Here is a 23,192-nt window from a genome sequence, read left to right on the forward strand (position 1 = left end):
CAGTCTGTATGTAACCATATATATATATATATATATATATATATATATATATATATATATATATATATATATATATATATATATATATATATATATATATATGTATATATATATATACATATAGATTGTCAAATGTATATATATATATATATGTATATATATATATATATATGTATATATATATATATATATATATATATGTATATATATATATATGTATATATATATATATATGTATATATATATATATTACAACTGCATGGTGAAATTATCTTCGTAGTCAATGTCAGCCATACTTTTTTTTAGCACTTACAGTGCAAAAAAAAAAAAAAAGATATATTATACATAAATTGCCAGCATAAGTTGATTGACTTGTCATATAAAATAAAGTATGTCTTACTAAAGCTGTCCGGATGCTTTTAATGACACAAAAATAAGAAATTGTGTTACCAAGGGAACTAGGATGAGCATCAACCAGCCATAGGATGCCCGACCAGTCAGATGAGTCCTGCTATGACCAATGACACAACAGCATCCTCTGATGCTACTGCAGTGGTAGCACACTCACTGAAACACATGACAAAGGGGACTTCAGTTAAGTGAATGGCTCTCAATCCAAGTTTTAAAATAATCAAAATTAAGTAATAGTTTTTCTTACTTGTAGGTCTCAGTTTTAAGGCACGGCTGAAATATTTAGGGAGAAGCTTTCCTTCTGCATCTCCTTCAGTCAGCAACACACCATTATCTGACCAGAAGAACTTGATGCCGTCTGTACAGATACACAAATAAAACATATCAGAGAGATACTTGCCTAAACATAGAGACTGAATCAAGTGTATTTGGGGAGCAGTCATTAGTGGCTGAGCTTACCAGCCAGAGCTTTGAAGACATCAATATATACAGCGAGATCACAGTCTTTCCTCATGCCTAGTGGAAAAATTACACTAGTTTGTCTCAATGTTCAGCTGACTTCTTTCTGTCAGACAAACGCACACGCAGCTTACCGCTGATGACGCCCTTCTCCCCAGGAAGGCCCGGCGCCAGGTGGATGTGTGTCCTCGTCATGCGGCTCAGGCCCTGCTGCTGGATGGCGCTCCAGTTGCGGAGGTAGGAGCCATGAACGGCCTCAGCAGGGCAGTCTGGAGAACCAGTCAGGACCGGTTTCAGCTCCAGATCCTTGACCTGACCACAGCAATGCAACCAGAGTTAACACAGCATTCAAGAAGCGCCAGCTAATATACAGAAAATAAGTAACTTGCCTGAAGTTAAATCTGAGTGTTATCAAAATGCATTGCTTAACTAGTTGTTATGATCATGTAATTTAACTACTATCAGACCAATGAGGGTTTGTACGTCCCATGTTCTGCTGACATGTTAATATTTGCAACACATGAGGAAAAAGATAACTGAATCAAATAAAGTGAATGCAATCAAAGCTGGTTGGTGCTATCCCCCAACGTTCATTTTGTTCCTTTGCCTAACACTGATTTATAGGACTGAAATTATATTTCAAGTTTAGATTGTCAAAGGGCAAACCCTCTGTCATCTGAAAATTATATTCATGTTTTGAATTGGTTTATTACATTTGTATGCACTCAGGGTTAATTTTTCTTGTGAAGAAAGTAAATTGAAGTCATTGAAATTAAAGTTAGATTGAAAGTTAATGTTTCTATTTCAAAGCAAGTTTGGTGTAAATGGAGTCTACTTAGGGGGGTAATACATCCTGGCATGCTGGATTTGCTTATGAAATTAAATATCCCCATACCTGTAATGAATGGCCCTGACTGGCTCGAATCTGCAGCCGGCCGTCCTCCGGGTGGGGGCAAAGCTTGAAGCGCTGCTTGTCATTTGTGGCCACGACTCTTTTGACGTCTTCCAATGAGTATGAGCAGAACTGCTGGTGAGCCAAGAGTTCTTCCACAAACATGAAGCCATCTATGAGGATGACAGTTGACTATGGTCACATTTCCACAATGGATGGTCCCACCTGTACTTGACTATTTGCCCTGCACGCTGCATTGAAATTAACTTACAGTATGCAAGCATTTTATGAAACTGTGCATACAGATGTTGGTTTTGAAATGAAGCAGCCCAATGTATATTTCAATATAGTTTTATAACTGTCAAATTTTAAGGACACTTGTAATACCAGGACCAGATTGTGAGCAGCTCACCTGTACCCATTTGAAGACCCATCTGGTTGGCTCCATGGCGAAGAGCATACGACAAGGATTTAGACAGGTAGACATATCTGTCCTTGTATGGGAGAAGAAGGCATCACCCAAAGTAGACACACTCTCAAATTCAGATCTAATTATAGCTCTGGTTTAAATATAGGACCTTGACTTCACCATACCTAACAATTCATACTGCCTACCTTGGTACAAGTGTGTCATGAGTTAGATATCTGTCTGTGAACTATCAAAGATAACGTCTCAAATTATAGGGCTCCAATCTCTCACCTCTCCACCACGCTTCCTTCTCCCTCCTCTTCCTCCTCTCCCTTCTCTTCCTCCTGTGCCACTATCCATTAGAGTGGAGGTGCGCAGTTATTCAGCTCATGATTTGAAGCTGGTAGATAGTTGCCATAAATTTTACTTATATTAATGAATCAAAACGTCTCACCGGAACGCACCGCTGTATACAGACGTATAGCTTCCCACTTCCGGGTCATTCTCATGTTTCGCTGGCAGGTGGCATTGTGACGGAAGAGCCGCAGAATCCCGGCACCACAGAAGAAGAACTGCAATTGTCCTGGAAGAAAACATCACTCAGACAGCCACAGCTGCTGCAGGTAAGAAAATACTCATCACATTTAAGAGACATATGACGTGTCGAAGCTCAGTAGGTAAGCTGTTACATTTGACAGTGACTCAAAGCTCACGCTGTTACGAACAAACAATACAAACTGCCGGTATAGGAGGCAATCTCCCGCTGCTAGGATGTAACACAGAGGCAGAGCTAAGTTTGCTAACTGTTAGCATAGTTAAGCTGGAGCTGCCTGTTGGACCGCCTCTCCATTTGGGTTTTATATAATACGTTTGAGGCCGTTTGCTTTATTTCTCTCTCTCTCTCTCTCTCTCTCTCTCTCTCTCTCTCTCTCTCTCTCTCTCTCTCTCTCTCTCTCTCTCTGCTATTTCCTGTGTCTCCCTCTGTCTCTTTCCATCCCCTCTGTCTCCCGTTGTCTTTTCTTTATCTCTGTCTCTTTATGTCTCTTGTCTCTTTTTCTCTCTCTGTTTCTCTACATCTCCTCTGTATCCTCTATGTCTTCTCTGTCTCTCTCCATCTCCTCTGTATCGCCTCTGTCTCTCTCTCCTCTCTCTCTTTATTTCTCTTGTGTCTCTTTCTCTCTCTGTTTCTCTACATCTCCTCTGTATCCTCTCTGTCTCGCTCCATCTCCTCTGTATCGCCTCTGTCTCCTCTCTCTCTCTCCTCTCTGTCTCTTTATTTCTCTTGTGTCTCTCTCCTCTCTGTCTCTCTCCATCCCCTCTCTCTCTCTTTTGTCTGGACTGAAGATGTTGGGCAGGTCGCCATGGAAACGTAACGAAATATACGTCACCGGACGGCGTATCTCTGAAACAATAAACTGCGTTTGAAGAGAAGGAGAAGTCATACTTTTCTGTAAGTGTGCTGTTGAAATGTTTATTCTTCCTCTTTGTAGTTATGTGTTGACATTATTCTAATCATTAGCCAACTAACCTAAACCCGAGTTCACCTGTAAAAAACAGAGCTGTCTGTCGTGATTTATTTCAGTGACAGCAGCATCGTCTGTTTGTCTATCCTTTCTTTTATTGTGATCAGCTCTGTTGCGCCAGTGATGGAGTTCCCGCAGCACTCCCAGCAGCTGCTGTCGGCTCTGCGCTCCCAGCGGCAGCGGGGCTTCCTCTGTGACTGCACCGTCGTGGTGGGCTCATCCCGGTTCCTGGCTCACAGGGCTGTTTTGGCTTCCTGCTCGCCATTCTTCCACATGTTCTACTCAGACTCTTTGGGAGTCCTTGGTGGAAACGGCACCAGCAGCTCTGTCACCCTTGACAGCGACATTGTCACGTCTGATGCGTTTGGCTTGCTCTTGGACTTTGTCTATGAAGGCGTGCTGCAGCTGGGCGAGTCTCCACCAGTGGAGGACATATTGGCAGCTGCAAGCTTCCTGCACATGAACGAATTGGTGAGAGTCTGCAAGAGACGACTGCAGAGACGAGGGCCTCTTGCTGAGGCAGACAGCACTCGCTCTGAAGAGAGCGCTGGTGCGAGGAGGGCAACAGAGACGGAAAGGAAGGGTGACGGTGCGGCTGAGCCTGCGGTGGCCATAACTAGCGATTTCATGAATCCAGTAGCCATGGCAGCACCATTCCCATTAGTATCCATAATGACGGGGGAAAGTCAGTTGAAGTCTGTGAAGTCTCAACACAGGATGGGTGAAGAGTCATCAGAAGCAAGAGTTCAGACTCATCTGAGCCCCGACCTTGCTGATACCACACAGCCGGGCATGGACGCCCCTCCTCTGCCCTCAGGGGGAGAGCTGGTGCAGGGTGTCATCACAGGCCGGTCCGCCCCTGTTGCAGAAGGTCATGCCAGTTTGGGGACTGGAGGCCATGGAGAGGTGTCGGCGCTCTGCAGTCCTTGCAGCACCACTGAGACATACAGGTACATGTTGTACTTGTATTTTTTAAACTGTATTAACTTGAAAAAATAAAAGTTCTTGCTTTGTGTAATGATATACATTTTACACTTTATGTTTGATGTTCCGTAAAAGCAGTTTAGAGTATATCTCTCTTTCTTTTACCAGCCATTGCAGTAACCAGCAGCCCTCCTCTTCTTCCTCCGCGGTGCCAGTGAGTCAGGCCAGTGGTCGATCAGTGGTTGCTTATTCCCAGTCAGGATCCACCCTCTCTCCTAGCCCACAGCAGGATGTACCCAGACTGCCACGTGATGACTCCGTAAGGAATCCTTCAGAGGCTTACCACGGAGATGCATCAAGTGCAGGACCACAGACGGTCATGTTAATTCAAGCATCAGCACAAACCCCACAAAACCCAACACATTCACCGCCACAGCGGAGTCTTCCTCAGATCCGAATCCAGAATGCTGTGTCGCTCCAAAGCTTGGACTTCCACTCTGCTTCTCAGACTCAAACCCTTCGGGGACCTGAAGGGAATGTGGGAGCTTTGCCCACCACTAGAAATGAAAGATCTCCCCCTTGTATGGGCAGAGTGAGGACAGACTACAATGATGGGGAGAATGTCAAGGTCAAAGTGGAGGCCATTGTTATATCTGACGAAGAGTTAGAGGAGGAGACAGAGGAAAGAAGAGAGAGAGAATCAGTGATGGAAGTAGACAATGAGTTTGAAGAAGAAGAGGAGCTGCACAGTCCTCAGTTTCTCTCCTCCCACCCTCAGGGCATTTTACAAATGACCTCCCATTCAAATGACTTCTCATTCCCCCTCTCTCCCTCCTCTTCGTCTTCCGGTGCAGGCCCTTCCTCCCAGGACACTTCCTCCTTCGCCCTCATTCCTCCGTCCACAGCGCAGCAGCATTCAGACCATCCTTCCTACTTCCAGGACTTCCAGGACTCATTAGGGAACTTTGTAGAGGACGTCCCCACGTGTGGAGTCTGTGGAAAGACTTTCTCATGTACATACACACTGAGGCGTCATGCCATCGTGCACACGCGTGAACGTCCCTATGAGTGTCGCTACTGCTACCGGAGCTACACACAATCAGGCGACCTGTACAGACATATACGGAAAGCTCATGACCACACGCTGCCTGCCAAACGCAGCAAGGCAGACATGGAGCCTTCCCTGCCACCACAACCACCACCTCTTAGCTAACACACAGACACACACTTACTATTGTATTTCAATATTTATGCACACACACACACACCTAACTTTAACATGATAGCTTCACTCTAATTATACATTTGAACCTAAATCGAGCAGAGCTGTAACTAACTATTACTTTAATTGTCAATTGATTTGTTGGTTATTTTCTTGAATAATCAATAGTTAGTTTGGTCTTTAAAAATTTTGAAAATTGTATTTCACAATTGCCCAAATCTCAACTGGTTATCAACATGTGACGTAGCACTAAGTGACTAGGTCCACCAGGTAATGATGGCCAATCACAACATTTCAGGGTGGGACTTTGCATAAATCTGGTTTGGGAAAAATATAGCCTAAGAGTCGGGAAGATATAAACAGATTACAGCCAAGATGAGCTGGTATAAAAGTTAAAAAGTAGTTTAGAAAGTTGTACATCATTTTTTTACGTTCATACAAATGTTTTGTTTTGACAAAAAAAGAGTACATAGATCATTTAAAATGACTTCTCATCTCGTGAAGACGACATTCAAATTAGTGAATAAAAAGTATAAACACAATTGTACACAATATTTTTTTATGTAGTTATGTGATATGTTGTAGCAAAGTGCTGTCCCATTCATATTGGCATCAGTTCAAGCCCTCACAGCCTCTCATACTCAACCACGTAGCAGCTGACATCAGTGAGTCCTTGAGGGTTCAGGGTTTGAGGGTTTAGGGGGGGCATTGGGATTGGGCCTTAGTCCCAATGAGTGTATACATCACATAATTCTCACACACACACACTAAACACCAGCAATGTGGCAGTGATATCACTTGTCATTCATCCCACTAACATGCTTAATGTTCACGTGTGACTGTCTCCTTAGAACAAAGCTTATCTGAGATTTTTCTATTGTGCTACTCATCAAAAATGTCGCAGGATTTTCAGTTTAGGTTTGTCATTTTTTAATACCTTTGTCATTAATCATCTTTAAAATGATCCAAAATCTCAGTTGTTGTGAGACAATTTAGAGTTCTAACAATATATGTGACAGCCTACTCTTAATGGACAAATAAGGGAAAATATATTGTGTGTTTCGGATTTTATTAGTTAAAGAAGTGTAATTCATGGTAATGCCTTCCCAGTGTGTGACACTGCCAGCAAAGTTTGACTGATTGTAAATGTAAAAGCATTGTACTGTCTAGTGTTTCAACAATTCAACAATTAGAATCAGGTAGTGCCACTTTCTAACTTGTGATGCAAGCTGTTCCATGCATCAGTTTTAATGAAGCCGTTTCATCAACAGCAGATGCACAGTTTATCTGATGAGGTAGAAAATCAAATGTGTCAAAAGGCCTTTTCTTTGTCTTCTCTAAACATGCAGTATGACGTCTGTGATTAGAGATTATTCCTAAGTGAGGTAACTGACACAGAAATGTTAGTGGCTGCCAAATAAACTGATATTTTTACATGACCACCAATTCATGCATTTCTTAGTGGCTTTCCAGGATGATTTACAATATTTTACTGTTATTTGTTCGATATTTTGGCACTGTGGCTACCTTGTTCTTATGAGTTTGCAACATTTCATTGACTTTGTTTGTCATTCTCCGTCAGCGTTAATTTAAAGTACTTGTATTGAATTGTTCAACCATTCAACTTCCAGCCTACATGGTAGTATTTCAGTGGAAGGGAGAAAGAAGTCAATCTGTTTGGGGATCCACCCTTTATGTATTCGGCTTTTCTTATTGCCCATGTGACCTTTCCCTCTGTATTGTTGCTCCTGTAATGTGACAGAATAACAGTACAAGCAAACATAGACAAAAAATAATTCTGCCTTCTATTTAAGTGTTTAGATTTGAACTTGAAATGTGCCTGAATGACGGTTTGGAGTTAGTTCTTCCTCACCACATTACTACTTGGTATTTAAGTTTTGTATTCTCAGAAGAGACAGTGGAGTCAGTGATCATTTCATCCTCGTGGCGGGTGTGCAAAGTCTAAATGTTCCTTTGTGAATAAACACTGTGTTCAAAAGAAACAAAGTGAAAAAATTGTTTTAATGGATCAAAGTCATTCAAATGTTTTTATTTCACTACAAAAGAACATACAAATATATACACCTCACGTCAATTACTTTGCAAAAGTAACACAAAACTCAAGGGCATTTCTTTAACTGGCCGCAGCCAGTATTCAGCAAACTGTACGTTTCACTGGTAACCTCTGAGCAGGAGGTTGTTTTCTCTCTTCAGTCTTCTACTGGACCGTGGATCTGTGAAGAGACAAAGTGGTATTGTCCAGCTACAATTCTGTCTGTCCTTGTATTTCCGACTAAACTATTTTCAGATAAAATATAATATAAAACAAAGAACCTGCTTTTGACAGTATTTGTTAAACTACAGAGAAATTATAAAAATGACAGCCACAATATTGTTTCAAAAGCAAATTTATAACCCAGAAATATATTTTTGTTGAATAATATTGTATCTTATAAATTATACAGATTGTTACACTGGACTAAATTGCGATTGGAAGACCCAAGCTGTGAATTAGTGTTAATTTTGTCTTTGATTAAACATCCTTTTTAAGTCAGCCACCAAACAGAAGAACTCACCGCCTCGGCCAACTCGGGCCAATCCATCGCCATAACGACCGTGTCGTCAGAGTTTGGCGGCGTCTCCAGGTTCCAGTAGGTCAGCTTGTCGAACACAGAGGATACCCTCAACGTCCGGTCCTGGACACACATACATGTACATTATTCACCATCATAAAGACAGTGTCTCAGAATCCTCACCCGCACAAAAATGTGATTTTATGGCTCGCCAGTGCTGTGCCGGATGTTTGACTGAGCCAGACTGCAGGTCGGTGTCGATCGTTATAGTGACATGAACGATGACATCAGTGATATAGTTTACCTCTTGGTCGGAGCTGGCCTTGTCGACCTCTTTCAGCACCAAGCCGGTGTAGCCCTGCGGACAGCTGAGCTCCCGTCCCTTCAACCCACGCCCTCTGAATGACACGGTCTTTTCTGTAATGAGACAAATGGACTGTGGAGTAAAAACGTGAGACGCACCTTTTTAAATTTCTGGATTATACATGCGTCATGCGTAGTAATGCTGTTTTAATTCATTTGTAAAGAAAATTAGTAAACATCCCATCTCTTATCAGGATGAATCCTGTAAGAATGAAGAGGATCATTTGTTGGATTATTTTTATGGCTTTTATCTCCACCGCTGTGTTTTATGAAGGGCAAACTGGACCAGTAACAACACGCTTTCGTCTACTGGGAGAGGCTGTACCTAGTTTGCAGTCTTTTGTGGTAGCAGTGAGGTATTTTGAGACCTCGGCTGGCCCATTGTCTTCGATCTCACAGGGCATGAGGTGGACTGGGACTCGCTGTGCATCACCCACAGATGATACCTGAACACGAATAACACTGGTGTTACAAGACATCCTGCAAGCAGAAGAAAAGAACAAAAACATGAATAACAACAACTTACACTATATAAACCTACATTTCTTGGTCTGATTTAAGACATAATAAAAGGTCGTCTCTGGAGCAGATGCTGGCTTCAACAGATACGAATCTGTCCAACAGGATAACTATAGTCATGTACTATTGTAAGCTCTGACAACAGAGCAGTCTTCCCCTTAAATACAGTATGCCACCTCTATTAAGATGTTGTGGTATTAGCGTGTTTTCCAAAACCCTCTTCAACGCCATTAAACGTGTTGTTACGTGACTAACATGTGGATTGGAGAAATATAACTGCTACATTACCTTTAAGATGCTTTCCAAACGCTCATGTGAGATGTAAAAGTGGACTTCTTCTGGTTTGCGCCAGTCGCAGCGTGTGATTGGACGAAAGTTTCTTCTTCTACGATGTCAGATATTTTGGCGGGATTTTTCTGTTCCGCCGCAGGATGTCGCCTCCTACTGTTATTATTCTACTATTTATTATTATCTTAAATTCACTTAATTTGGTCAAGGTCTCAAGCATTTCCGGGATTTCCCTCTGTTATCAAATGCTTTTCATAACTTATGACCCAAAATACAGCATTTCTAATTGGGGATTATATTTCAGCAATTTTGAATGCTCTATAAAAGCAATATAAATATCAGGTCCAGATGCCTTTAATGTGATACATTCCACCTCTGAAAATAGTCAATTTTACCATATTGTAAGATTAAGGTTGATCCAAGTAAATTGTAATTGGGTGTTTTATCAATTGAGGTACCTTTGCACAGACATGTAAACAATGGTGTCATCTAGGAGCGCACTTGGCAGCACATTGAGCAGCAATGGAGGAAAAAATTACATTCCGCGATTAAACATATAAATATGGATTAAGCTGTAGGATATGCAAATGAAAGAATAAACTTAAAACTATAGGCCGCCCAAGTCAAACTATCATCCAACATTGTAATTGTGGGCAATGTATCGATCAGTTTTTAACAATTACAGAAACAAAATACTAAGCAGATATAAGTAGTCTTAATATATTCTCACAGGGAGTTATCAAATATATAAACTATATGATGAGACTTAGTTAAAGTATGAACTCCAGTTCTCAAGCTTCGGCCCTGTCAGTGTCATGTTCAACAGAGAGCTCTGCTCCAGTTGGCAGCAGCATCTCTGTTCATGTGGGACGGACTTAACACTGTCCAATAGCAGCTTTTCAGCAGCTAAAGTTAATAGGGGGGTTTTCTGTTGAAACCATTTTATCCAGAAAGTATCAAACTGTGGACAAAGAGACAGGAGAAGGAGAAGTGATTTCCTAACAACTTATAGTTGGCCAACAGAAAGGTAAACAGCTTTTTTTCTAACAAGACTGAATAATTAGCATGTTGCTGTTAGATACCACATGAACATTAAACAAAACAAGGTTTTTATGTGGTTATTGAATAAAAAATACTTCAGTGTCCACACACTATAACTATTGCCAGCATAACTCTTGATCTGAACATCTTCTTGACTGTGTTGTGCAAGTTACAATTCTCTTTTCACAATATCACTCCAATTTTAGCAGTGTTGGATGAAGTGTTCAGATCAAAAACACTAATATTACACTTTAAAAATCCTCTGTTACAAGAAAAAGACCAGCATTGGAGATATTACATAAAGTATATACAGTAAGTATAATCAGGAAAGTGTATAGAACGTATTAAAAGTAGTACTCAACGCAGAAACATGGCCATTGTGGCACAATTAAATGACTTTTGTCTAATCGTTTCAGCTCAATTTGCATATAGTGTTGTATATACTGTAATTTACGTATACAATGTCTCCATATAATGTGTATGCAACATTTTGATTTGTAAATAAACAGCAACTATTCATCCAGCCATTCATTTTCTTATCCGGGTTAGGGTCACGGTGGCAACAGGCCCAGCAGACCGAGCCAGGCTTTCCTCTCACCCACAACATTTTCCAAATTATTCTGGGGGACCCCGAGGCGTTCCCAAACCAGCCAGGCGATATAATCCCTGCAGCACGTTCTGGGTCTTCTGCGGGGTCTCTTGCCAGTTGGCCGCTATTCCTTCTCTCGAAAGGAGTCAGCTGAGGTGGTTTGGGCATCTAATCCGGATGCCTCCTGGACGCCTCCCATAAGAGGTTTTCCAGACCCGTCCAACTGGGAAGAGACCTCGGGGAAGACCCAGGACACGCTGGAGGGATAAACAGCAACTAAAACTGTCAAATTTGAAATTAGTAAAACAACATACAATATTTATCATTGAAATGTAGAATAGAAATATATGAGAAAGAGGAGAATCATGTTAAGTACCTCAATTATGTACATAATATATATCACTAAACTTTAGTTCTATGAAATGAGAAAACAAACAGCTTAATTTTACAGACACTTGATGACCACTCCGATCAAAAGCAATAAATGCTGCATATCAACCAACATTATGACACAATATGTATATCAAACACATTGATTTGTTGCGTATTTGCTTCTAGATGCCTGTTAAAGAAGGTTAAAAGTTAAAAGCATTCAATGACCAGTGATCTGACGTGAAGGGTCTCTGCTTGTGACTGACATTAGACTCAGTGGTTTCACAGCTCTCAGTACTATCAAAGGGGCGCTTGTGTCTCTCAGTTTCATGAGATCATAACATCATCAACCACACCTTCTTGATGACGTCACTTTAAAAAAAGGAAATGTGGGTAAGAATCAGATAACCTATGAAGAACATTCAAGACGTTTCAAGGAAAGAGACTGTAGACCTGAGCCAAACTTAGCCAGAAGGATTCTTTCCATTCATTCTCATCTTTGAAACAATGCTTGTGACGTGATGTGCTTGCATTTAACTTTCTGTTGTGTGTTGTTTACATAGGGGTGTTTTTTTTCTAGACTTCATGGATCAAGAAACTCGTTTGCGTCCACAAGATGATACAAAGCTGTTGGCCTTCTTTGGTCGGTATCTGCGGGGGCTCCGGGAAGCTGTCGTCGAGGTGATCTCCGACGCCCGTCAGAAGGTTGTACAGGGATATATTTTGTTCGCTGTCATCATCCTCCTCCTCTGGGTCGCAGCCTTTCTATATGGCAGCTTCTACTACTCTTACATGCCCTTGGCGGCTTTTTCCACACCTGTGCACTATTATTACAGGTGTGTATGTGAAGTCTTACAAAGACGGAATCGTCGGTGTATGTTTGATTCATGCTTCTAATCTCACTCATCATTCACGTTGTATGCAGGACAGACTGTGACTCTGCTGCCTCTTTTGTGTGCTCTTATCCAATGGCCAACATCTCTCTGATGAGGAATAAAAAACATGTACGTACGTGTGCGTGTGTGCGTATCTACTGTATGTATCAATCTACAATCTTCCGCAAGTGCAATTGTTTTCAAATGTGTATTCAGGTGCTGACATTGGGCCAGGCCTATCAGATATCTCTACAGCTGGAGATGCCTGATTCTCCGACCAATCATGAGATGGGGATGTTCATGATCAAGACAACCTGTTTCTCTCGGGACGGAGGGAAAGTTGCCTCCTCCGCTCGCTCCGTGAGTCATTAAATAGTTCAGCTCCGAGTGCTTCATTACCAGAGCCTGCAAAACCCAATGATTCATGTTTGCATTGCTTTGTGTTTCTCAGGCAAGACAGCAGCTCTCTGCCTCCAGCTCTCGCTTTGTGAGTACAGTGCTGACGCACAATAATGTTTTAATCACACAGAGCCAGATTAGGGCTGTTTCTGCTTGCTGCAACAGAAGGTGCTCTCAGTAGTCAGGTGATGGAGAAGACAGGACAAGCATGTGGACTGACCGCTACAACAAATACATGGTCAGAATAGAGATCATTCATGTGTAAGGGGTACTGTCAATAATTTAAATTAAACGCAGTAAAAAGAACAGCATGCACATTGTGATGCAATCGAGTGGAACAGTCCTCCAATAAATACTTGACATCATATAAGTAAAGTGTTGATACTTGTTGAGGCTGTGTTTTGGGATGTTTTACTAATTTGCGTCACAAAATTGAAACAACATTCAGTCAAATCCAATCCTACAAGCCTCAAGGCTTTCTAATTTAGAACCGCGTCAACACAAAATAAACATTTTGGGTTTAAACAAAAACTGAACTTTACATAACTATTGTATTGCACATCAAAAAGTAGGTGAGATCAGCTTTAGTTAGTGGTCATCAAACTGAGCACACAACCGAATCATTAAATATAAAAGGTAAAGCTTTTGCAGCTGCACGACAACACCAGTCAATCTTTCCTAAATATTTATCATGAGATCATTGAAAACACCTTCAGGGCATATCATCATTTGTAAGGAAAGAGCGTTTAAGGCAGGAGACTGAAATGAATACGTTGGGTCATTATGGTGTCCTGCCGTTTTCAGGGCATGCTGCAATACCGCTCAGACCTGTTGAAGAACCTGGGAACGCTGCTGTTCCTTCCAGCCTTTCTGACCGGAGTCGCTGAGCAGAAACAAGTCCTGAAGGTGGAGCTCTTCTCAGACTTCACGGACGACCCTGTGAGTCAAGCATTATTTTGCGAATGAGTCATGTGTCAGTATGCATTAAACAGCAAGTAGGTATTTTGTTGGAGTCTACCTTACAGGTTTGTCTTCATGTACACAGTATGTCCCCTCGATGACGGCCGTCATTGAGATTCTGTCCAGCAAGGTGCAGATCTACTCATCTCAGCTGGAAATTCATGCTCTCTTCACTGGTATGAGGTAAGATGTGTACACCATGCTTTACAATAGATCATACAAATGATGTTGAAACAAGTAAATAAATCCACATTCTACAGCACACAATGAGGCTGCAATGGAGTTAGAGTTAGTAATCTCACACCAAAACACATTTCAACTTAACCCCAACGCAGAAAATACAGTATATTGTCTTATGTAACACCTTGGAACTGCAGAAGAACCTTTTAGCTAATTCAAGCATTTTTTAGTCCACTTCTCTTAAACTAAACTAAAGACCAGAAACATGTTTCTTCACTAGAAAAACTCCCTCTCTTATGTCTACACCTACAGCCCTCAGAGGAGTAAATGCAACATGTCCAAATGTCTTCTCTGTGATTCTGTCGGAAAATATTGAAAGTAACCTACTGGTATATAAGTAGGAGCAATTTTTTTTCAGCATCACATCCTATTTACTGTCTTTGTTTTTCTATGTCAGGTACTTGTTGTTCAACTTCCCTCTCCTGTCAGCAATGGTGGGCGTGTCCAGTAATTTCATCTTCCTCAGTGTCATCTTTGTCTTCTTCTACGTGAGGCTGCTGCTGAAAGTGGATAGGGGTCCAGAGCAGGTGAGACAAGAGGCCCATTACGACTGACACTCTTTAACTGCAGCTGCGGGGCGGCACAGTTCATTAGTTTGATGTTTAAGTTAGTGTGAAATATTACCATATTCCTCTCAGGTGTCTAAGACTCAACAAGCTCTGAGAGCTTGTTTTCCCCCTTGTTTACAGATCGGTACAGATGGACTGCTGTCAGATAGGGGTGCGAACACAAACAACAACCAAGAAGAGGAGGAACATTATACTGTTGCAGGTGCAAAACCACAGGCACAGATCATTTCTCAATTTTTATAAATTATGTGTGTCAGTGTTGTAGTACTGACTTTAAAATAAGATAATTAATTCCTTGACAGGTACCACAAATCTGATGTCACATTCAGATGACCTCCACATCTGAGTCGAGCGAGGCGCCATCCTTTGCTGTCAACACAGAGCAGAACAGACTTGTTCACCGTCAGCTTAACACACATTAAACAGAAGCAACCTGAGGCCATTATTACAGGAGCGATTACAAGATGACTCAAGGTTGAAAAGGACTCAGAAAGCTGCTACATGCCTCTGAGCTGCCCTGCTTCAGCTGCAGATCTTTTTGCTCATCATGTCATCTGTGTTTCAGTATCAGAATCACGTTTATTGCCCACGTTTTCACGTCAAGGAATTTTACATGTGTTAGTGCATACCAATTAATATAGCAAGAGAAAACAAAAGATTAATGAAAATTCTGCAACAATGAAAGCATACATAAACTATAACGATAACATGTCGTCTCATCGTGTTTTGCTTCAATGTTCATGATTAATGAGATTAACTCACCTGAACCTTCTTCACTTCATACATATCTTTTAATGTTAGTGTGTTTTTCTTACTTTGCAGAGCATATCTGTAATCTGGTGTTCACCAAGTCTGTTTGATAGTAAATTAATTAAACATTATGAAATTAAGAAAAGCATATTAATAAAAACAAACAAAAGCAAGATTATTGAGCTGTTTCTTTCGCAGATTATAACTACCATGCTGGTTAAAATGTTACTTCAAAATGCCTAAAAACAAATGTGTTCAATTGTTCTTCCAAATTATAGTGTGTAGGGCAACCTTGTGTATCTTTCTATTATCCAAAAATATCCAAAATAATTTAACTGAAAAACAAAGTGTGTCGTACTTGGCTGCAAATATACATTATGTCAAACTGCTGCAATAAAATCTTTAAATGCAGTCAGAAAACATTTCCCCAAAACAGTTATCACACAAGGTACACACCCCTATGTGGCGGGAGAACGCCATACTCTATCTCTAGCCTGTTATTTAACAGAGTGTCTCATTTCCTGGATGTCCTCTCGAAGCTTTGGAAACGTCATGACGTCACTGCATGCAAAATATCCCAAACAGGGAGAATAAGAGCGGGATGTAGATCACTGACGGGCACAGAGCGGCTGGAAGACACAGTAAGGTAAGTTAGACACATATGATCATCTGTAGTTTTATATTTCCATGTGTCATTTGAAGAAACATTCAAAATATTGATGACGGAATTATAAACAAATTTTCTCAAACATTTCCAAACTTGTAAACATTTCCCTGTTTTGTACAAGCGCATGTGTTGAGTCCATGGAGTAGATTCTCTACCAACGCTCACACACAGGACTCTAAGATGGACTTGACAGATGCTCACCACATGGAGGGGATGGAGGCAGAGACAGAGAGCAAGCAAACTATGGATAATGACTGTTCTGCCATACTGTCAGATGAGATGCACCATCATATGACTATCAGTGGAAAGCCTTCCAGCAGCTGCAGGAGGACCAGAGTGAGAGCCAGACCCAGACTGAAGTCCACAAAAAGTTTCCCACCTTACAGTCAGTGTATAGGTGGACTCGGAGACGCCGAGGAGGGGGACCACGAGCTTGATTCAGAATCAAGTAACGTGACAAGGGAAAACTCAAATGAGGTCCCTCAAGGCACAGAAAGAAAAGAGGACTTTGAAACGAATGCAACATGTGCAAGGGATGAGGTGAGGGCAAAATGGAAGATGAGGAGAAAGGAGAGGCTAGGGGGGAGTCACGAAGTTGCTCCAGACGGTTGGGAAGGGAGGTGGAGCGGGAAAAGAAGCGTAGAAGAGAGTGGAAGAGAGAGGGAGTGTGGGCTGCCCCCTAACAGCGAGTGGAAACACTTGAGAGGTAGAAACTCCAGTTTTGAAATAGACAGAAAGGAAGAAGAGGATGAAGAGAGGAAGAGGTCTCGTGTTGCAGCAGCAGAAGTAGAGAAGGACGGGAGAGGGGAGACCCCAAACGGGGAGGATGAAGAGGCAGAGGAGTTTCCAGGAATGAGAAAGGGCTCCGCAACACATCAGTGGTCCTCCCCACACCCAATCCTCTCCAAGCTTTTGCAATCCTCCTCCACCTCCTCTTGCTCCTCCGTCAACTTCTCCTCAGCAGAGAGCGACGACGTCTTCAGTGAAGGAGAAGATGTTGGCTCAAAGAGGAGGGCGTTTAGCAAGGTGAGATCGTATGGATGGAGTTTAAACTTAAGTTTTTAAACTTCATCCATGCCAACATTTAAACTGTTTCCATTTGATGTGCCAGTTTGGCATTTCGCCTGTGCATCTGGCTGCTCTGGTTTTCCACAGAAGAGGCATAGTAAAACTATTTTTCTTAACTGTTCTTTGCACCTTTAGTCCAGCTCAATTTGCATTGGCTTGAAAGAGGACTTTGACAAAGTCAGATTTGAATGGCGTTTGCATACCTGTGTGCTGCCGCAGCAGATCTGAAAGTAGACCGGAGCAGACAATGAGAGGAGGAAGGCAACAAGACCTTTCTGTAAGCCTGTAAGGACTGAATAAAAGACACAGCAGTCAAAATAACATTACATAATTTATGAGAAATACACATCTTCAAAGCATTTCATCTCTGCGACCAAAATAGTATATCAATAACATTTATAAAACACCTGCATAGTAAAGTATTAAGTCTTGGATATCAATTTGTCCCAAAAAAAATGTCATTTTGTAACAATGCCTATACTGAGCATGCGCAGGTTTGTTTTCCCTTCCCTTGTTTTTTTTTTTTTTTTTTTCATGCCTCCGTCTCATGGCAGCTGTTTTGTGTATATATAAAACAGATCTTAACTGTCGAGGTACGACAAACACACTGACCCTCATTACAGTTTTTGACGTTCACAGAGGACTTAGAAGGTGTTCATACTGTTTCATGTAGCCCAACTAATTAGTCTCTCAATCTTAATGTCACACGGTGATGGGACCCTTGGATAAAATAGCCCATCGTTAACGTTATTAGTAACACCTGTTCCTGCTGTGACAAGTCAAAAAGGTCTGCTGTGAAAAAGTCCTGTTTAGGCCTAGAAAATGGGTCTAGCAGACAATAAAATAAAAAAAATCCTAGAGGACCGCCTTTGACATGGGAAGCCAATACTTTTGAAAATAACCCTTCATAAGGAGGGAATTGCGTCTCGGTCCCCACTGTCACTCCACAGCAACAAGAACAGAGTTAAACCCTCACATGCTAGCTGGGACTTTTTCACTTGCACGCACACATTCAGGCTTCGGGTGCATTCTAGTTTAGCTTCAGGTTAATGTTTCTCTGTATGCTCTTCAAAAACGGCATACTGGGATAGGCTCCACACCCATTTCAACTGGCATTTAGGCATCAAAATAATCTGATCTTTTGTACCCCAGCGCCGCATCTGGAAGACCTACCTGACCGTGATGCACTGGTCGGTGCGGCAGCAGAGCTCCTGGGTCCAGCTGGCTGGTCATCAAGGCACGTTCATCCAAAGCAAACTCAGCAACTACTGAGATCAGTACAACGCTCAAATGAACTACATCTTCTATTATATCGCTGCTCTATTGCAAGCTGAAAATAGCTCACATACGTTCACACGTTCATTGTCTCATATAAGACTATAGTACATAGACCTGATTGTTCACTCACAGTAAAAGGAAGAAAACACATGATGAGATCTTCTTATTTTATTACCCATGTGGGTAGTTAATAATTCTATCTGCCTCACTGCTGCCAGGTACCTTCCAGCTGAGTGAGGGAGGTGAGGTGTTGAAACTGTACAGTGAAGTGGAGGCAAAGTGCCTGGACAGCCTGATGAGAGACCCGCTGAGACCCTTTGTCCCGCAGTACCACGGCTTGGTTACCAAGGGGGAGCACTGCTACATCCGCCTGGAGGACCTGCTGGGCGGTGTGAGAAAACCTGTCATCATGGACTGCAAAATGGGAGTCAGGTAGGTTTGAATGCACTACAACTAACTTTGTAGATATTAGTTATGAGGAGGAGGGACTGAGTTGTAAAATCCTTATGTTTATGTACAACATGAGAGTTTCCTTCTCAGGACATACCAGGAGGAGGAGCTGATCAAAGCCCGGACTAAAGCCACCTTGCGAAGTGACTTGTACCAGAAGATGGTGGAAACAGACCCGTCCGCTCCATCGGCAGAGGAACATGAACATAGAGGGCTGACCAAGAGTCGATACCTTGAATGGAGGGATACGACCAGTTCTACGTCCACACTGGGGTTCAGGATAGAAGGCGTCATGGTAGGATTGAAAGCCGATAAAAATCCTTGCACAACTCAAAACATCTATTTATCTGTTTAATTCTCATAAAATTCTCAAATGTGCCATGTCTGTGTTCTTGTGTTGCTTCTCTGTGAGTTAGATGGAGGACGGGAGTGTACAACGGGACTTTAGGAAAATTCGGACTTTAGCCCAGGTCACAGAGGCTTTCCTCTTCTTCACTCGGAGACAGCTGGAAATCATGGTCAGTTCTGTCCGTTATGAAAACGCCACTCATCCTTCAGAAAGCATGACCTAAATCATACAATAATTATCATGAAAAAAAATCTAGAACAAAATCAAGGAATCAATGAAAGAAAAATAATTATTAAACATGATTAAAAAAAGACTCAAAAACAGAACTAATGAAAGTTGTGTATCTCAAGTAGTTCTTTTGGGGGAAGTGAAAACTTGATCGAACCATATTCAGCTTCCGATATCTGAAGACAGTTAAAGTATATCTCAACACAATGGCCGTAAGGAGGCATTTATATCTTGAAAAAAGCTTTAAATCAAGACTAAATAATACATAAAAGACTAAACATACATCAACGCTGACAAAAAAAATGGAAATGGAAATTTCAAAATACAATAACTGAAAAGCTAGTAAGTCCTCTAATTTTCCTCCTTTCCTTCTCTAATCTTTGCTCCTGGTTTCTTGTCATTTCTTTATTTGGTGCCCACTCTGTGATGTGTGTACTAATTGTTGCTGCTAAACCACAACTCTACGCATCTGCTGTCAGAAGGCCTACCACTCCAGACTCCTGGCACTGAGTGATGCACTGAAGAATTCATTATTTTTCAAAACCCATGAGGTTAGTTTAGATAGAGACAGATCTATTTTTGTTAAACTCATTGAACACAGAGGTCTTTTTTCTGATAATATCTTTATGTTTGACCTGATCAGGTTATTGGCAGCTCGCTTCTCTTTGTCCATGACAATGGCGGCAAGGCCAGCGTGTGGATGATAGACTTTGCGAAGACGACACCGGTGTCCGACGCGAGCCCGCTCAGACACAACATCCCGTGGGCCGAGGGGAGCAGAGAGGACGGCTACCTCATCGGTCTGACCTCCATCATCACTTCTCTGAGCCAGGCCATCAGTGTGGCCTCCTGGCAGCTGGAGGGGAACTGTGAAGAAGAAAAGAGTGTTGCATGAGAACCGCTTCATATACAACACTCAAATTCAGGATCAGGTGGACAAAACGACTGTTGTTACACTTTGAATTGTTTCCTCATTTCATTTACTCGAACAGACAACAGAGGAGGTTTTGTTTGTGGGAAATTGTCTTCATAGGCTGAGAAAAAGTAACGGCATGAATCAGCTAAAATCCATAAAGAAAAGGGTTTGTACATCTGGCATGTACTGTTAGTGGAGACAATGTTTTATTAGAAAGAACATGCTCTTCTTTACTAGTCCCTATTTATTTCATAAAGGACCACAAACTACATGGGGATGGTGGTGTTGAAAAACCATCAGCTGGGCCAAGAAGACTTCAGGTCCTCCAAGAAAATAATGTTTTTCAATAATACAAAGACTTTTTTACAAAGTCAAAGAAATACACTGAATCGATTCAATGCAATAATATAATCAAGAGTAATACAAAGTTAGGGCTAGTCCATGGAGTAGCACACTGAGTTACAGCTTACGGACGCAATTCAGCTCCTGTTGCAGAGATAATGTAACATCTAGTATTTTCACATTATTCATAATAATAACAACAACAATTATAGTATTTTTGTACATCATAAGCCCATGTTTCTTGTGCTTTTTTTTCACCATTATTTCTGAAGTTTCCCTTCGAGTTAATGTTGGAAGAAAAACTTATTTACACTTAATCAACGACTGTTTCAATGTTATATTCAGACTCCTCATCTTACTGTCTCTGTTTAATCTTACACACAAACTCAGCATGTCTCCTGATAGCAATGAGACAGGGGAATCTGTACGTCTCTGTCTGAAAGAACGTGCAATTCCATAGTTATCATACCATGCAGAGGCCAATCTAAAGACGTAATGGTGGAATGAAGCCATAAAGAAGTTATGGTGGCCTCGGTGTATTGATAACCTTAAGCTATTTAAGAAGGTAGTGCTTCGCTCATTCGGGGAGCAGTCTTGGATCTGCAATTCGTCTATCATGTTGTACTTCTGACTCTGCTCCTTCCTTGCAATGAATAAATGTTCCTGTTTTAATGATTTTACTCCTAGGCGTCAAGTAAATCTTTCTAACAGTTAATTAAAAACATCAGCCCAACTGGCCTTGCCCTTTTATTACCCTGACTCAAATTGAGTGAATACAATGGGCTTGTGCAGTAGCCCTTCCCGTTTACACATTTGCTTTCAAGCAACACAGGACCAGCTTCAGTAGACATTCCAGTCTAATACATTATTTCTGTCCATGTTAAGCTTGTTGTACCTAGACATACAGTTCTGATTATTATAAACAGTATTCTTCAGAAAGATATATACCAAAGAGGCGGGACAAGAACAAAGAAAAAGACCTGGCAAAAGAAAGACACTTCCAATGACATTGTGGCCACTCTGACGGACCATGTTGTAAATCCTGATTTGAGTCTTAGGCATCCATAATAATAACAATAATATTAATAATAATATTAATAATAATAATAATAATAGCATTGATAAGTCATACATTTAAACTGGAGAGCAGGTATGTCTTAAGCTTTCTATACCGGAATGTAATTGTCTCACCTCATTCTGAATCACAGTACAATGCAACGTAGTCATTAAAATGTTGGGTTTATGCCCTTCAGTAAATAAAAACTGTGCTGTGAACGTACAAAGGAACCAATGACTTCATGTTTTTGCATTTTCTACCAAACAGCCAGGCAAACTACTGGGAGGAAGTCAACGGCTGTCCATAAACAGGAGCTATTGCCATAATGGCAAAGGACACCATTTGCCTCCTTCAACCACAAGAGCAAATCAGCAGTGTTTGAATAAAGTACATCAGTGTGTTGTTGTTGCAGTTTAGAACAAGTAATTCCAATGAATGTGTGGATCATTTTGTTGCAAAAATACCTTTAAAAAACGTTTCTCAGGTTTTGATTGTGGCGTTTTATTTTGACACAGAAGTAAGACGTTTATCCTATGGTGTTGTGTCTTATTTGGCTTGTGTATAGCATTTTGTAACAATTAGCCAAATTCACAAATATGTATTGTTCAAAAAAAGAAAACTAATGCTATAAAACACCTTCACATATTAGATGGTCCAAACAAAGTGAAATGAACAATGATTGCCTTTATCTGAGTATGTATGTACACATACATACTCAGATAAAGGCAAAAAGAAAGAAAAATGAAACTCTACTAATCTAAAGATAGTATGTCACACATAAACTTATGAAATAGTGACCTGGTAAAACCACTTCAATGGGCAGCCAAATATTATTCAAACCCACAGATATATATTTTATATTCTAGTGGAAAAGCCAATGTTATTAGAGATAACAAAGATCAAAGTGTGAATTTTGGGGAACTGTGTATCAAAGACAATTAAGGGAACTGGCGCTTAAGCCATTAATGTAAACATGTACTGCCATCTACATTCATCTAACATCTTCATCTGAGGTTTAAAGGTAATGGCCAGTAGAATACAAAATGTGTTTTATTTTTTTTTGTAATTTATCTATTACAATGTGGTTTTCTTGTCTATGCATGGGTTTTGATGGCGTAGTTGCACGTAAATAGTCTGTTAATTTTCTTTGGATATAACGTTACATATATTAGAGTATTTATAATTTAGAGTGCTTACATCTTTATATATTATTGTGTCCATTGTTTTTGTTAAATACATATTTCTTCAGTTGAAAAACCAAAACGCATGCTGTCCACCTGAGTGGACATTTAAAAATGTTTTTTTTTTAAATGGGGGGGAAAAAAGGAGGAAAAAAAAGTTCAAATCTTGTTTTTCATGCATAAAGAGCAATAAAAACACTTGGTAAAAAATAATTCATGCACAAAAAAAGTTAAATTAATTGCTGTAGTTTTGAGGTGGACTTAATAAACTGCCAACA

General features: G+C 40.9%; 4 protein-coding genes across 5 annotated transcripts; 2 read left to right on the top strand and 2 right to left on the bottom strand.

Annotated features, from left to right (window-relative positions):
- Window positions 1–263: 263 nt before the first annotated feature.
- trpt1 (tRNA phosphotransferase 1) lies at window positions 264–2,798 on the bottom strand. The gene is made up of 8 exons (XM_068594186.1): window positions 2,626–2,798; window positions 2,463–2,523; window positions 2,175–2,256; window positions 1,766–1,935; window positions 1,005–1,182; window positions 871–927; window positions 659–769; window positions 264–567 (listed from the first exon to the last, which is right to left on the bottom strand). The coding sequence occupies exons 1-8, from the start codon at window positions 2,766–2,768 to the stop codon at window positions 545–547; spliced, it is 825 nt and encodes a 274-aa protein (XP_068450287.1). The 5' UTR covers window positions 2,769–2,798; the 3' UTR covers window positions 264–544.
- On the top strand, window positions 2,732–7,784 carry zbtb3 (zinc finger and BTB domain containing 3). The gene is made up of 4 exons (XM_068594173.1): window positions 2,732–2,794; window positions 3,516–3,621; window positions 3,802–4,644; window positions 4,787–7,784. The coding sequence occupies exons 3-4, from the start codon at window positions 3,818–3,820 to the stop codon at window positions 5,829–5,831; spliced, it is 1,872 nt and encodes a 623-aa protein (XP_068450274.1). The 5' UTR covers window positions 2,732–2,794; window positions 3,516–3,621; window positions 3,802–3,817; the 3' UTR covers window positions 5,832–7,784.
- Window positions 7,785–7,843: 59 nt separating this feature from the next.
- On the bottom strand, window positions 7,844–9,671 carry rnaseh2c (ribonuclease H2, subunit C). Of its 2 annotated transcripts, none has more exons than XM_068592992.1 (5): window positions 9,584–9,671; window positions 9,102–9,256; window positions 8,718–8,830; window positions 8,417–8,536; window positions 7,844–8,074 (listed from the first exon to the last, which is right to left on the bottom strand). In XM_068592992.1, the coding sequence occupies exons 2-5, from the start codon at window positions 9,253–9,255 to the stop codon at window positions 8,051–8,053; spliced, it is 411 nt and encodes a 136-aa protein (XP_068449093.1). In that variant the 5' UTR covers window position 9,256; window positions 9,584–9,671; the 3' UTR covers window positions 7,844–8,050. The 2 variants fall into 2 exon arrangements, with proteins under 2 accessions (XP_068449093.1, XP_068449104.1); XM_068593003.1 differs by lacking the exon at window positions 9,584–9,671 and adding an exon at window positions 9,318–9,336 and having other exon boundaries at window positions 9,102–9,222.
- Window positions 9,672–10,557: 886 nt separating this feature from the next.
- Window positions 10,558–15,395, top strand: LOC137792994 (seipin-like). Its single transcript, XM_068588873.1, has 10 exons — window positions 10,558–10,610; window positions 12,149–12,421; window positions 12,511–12,589; window positions 12,677–12,820; window positions 12,912–12,947; window positions 13,664–13,798; window positions 13,905–14,002; window positions 14,457–14,586; window positions 14,749–14,830; window positions 14,931–15,395. The coding sequence occupies exons 2-10, from the start codon at window positions 12,171–12,173 to the stop codon at window positions 14,972–14,974; spliced, it is 999 nt and encodes a 332-aa protein (XP_068444974.1). The 5' UTR covers window positions 10,558–10,610; window positions 12,149–12,170; the 3' UTR covers window positions 14,975–15,395.
- Window positions 15,396–23,192: the final 7,797 nt, after the last annotated feature.

This window comes from Clinocottus analis, unplaced genomic scaffold (assembly GCF_023055335.1).
Source record: "Clinocottus analis isolate CAN_PGR_092001 unplaced genomic scaffold, fCliAna1.0.p SCAF_10, whole genome shotgun sequence".
Classification (NCBI taxonomy): Eukaryota; Metazoa; Chordata; class Actinopteri; order Perciformes; family Cottidae; genus Clinocottus; species Clinocottus analis.

Coding starts and splice junctions, on each gene's coding strand:
- rnaseh2c (XM_068592992.1), bottom strand. CDS start 9,255: ATGTCTTGTAACACCAGTGTTATTCGTGTTCAGGTATCATCTGTGGGT. Junction 8,831..9,101: donor CACAAAAGACTGCAAACTAG/GTACAGCCTCTC, acceptor GTCTCATTACAG/AAAAGACCGTGTCATTCAGA. Junction 8,075..8,416: donor GGCCCGAGTTGGCCGAGGCG/GTGAGTTCTTCT, acceptor GTCTCTTCACAG/ATCCACGGTCCAGTAGAAGA.
- zbtb3 (XM_068594173.1), top strand. CDS start 3,818: ATGGAGTTCCCGCAGCACTCCCAGCAGCTGCTGTCGGCTCTGCGCTCC. Junction 4,645..4,786: donor AGCACCACTGAGACATACAG/GTACATGTTGTA, acceptor TTCTTTTACCAG/CCATTGCAGTAACCAGCAGC.
- trpt1 (XM_068594186.1), bottom strand. CDS start 2,768: ATGTTTTCTTCCAGGACAATTGCAGTTCTTCTTCTGTGGTGCCGGGAT. Junction 2,524..2,625: donor GTATACAGCGGTGCGTTCCG/GTGAGACGTTTT, acceptor TCTAATGGATAG/TGGCACAGGAGGAAGAGAAG. Junction 2,257..2,462: donor GAAGGAAGCGTGGTGGAGAG/GTGAGAGATTGG, acceptor CTCCCATACAAG/GACAGATATGTCTACCTGTC.
- LOC137792994 (XM_068588873.1), top strand. CDS start 12,171: ATGGATCAAGAAACTCGTTTGCGTCCACAAGATGATACAAAGCTGTTG. Junction 13,799..13,904: donor CAGACTTCACGGACGACCCT/GTGAGTCAAGCA, acceptor TCATGTACACAG/TATGTCCCCTCGATGACGGC. Junction 14,831..14,930: donor GGAACATTATACTGTTGCAG/GTGCAAAACCAC, acceptor ATTCCTTGACAG/GTACCACAAATCTGATGTCA.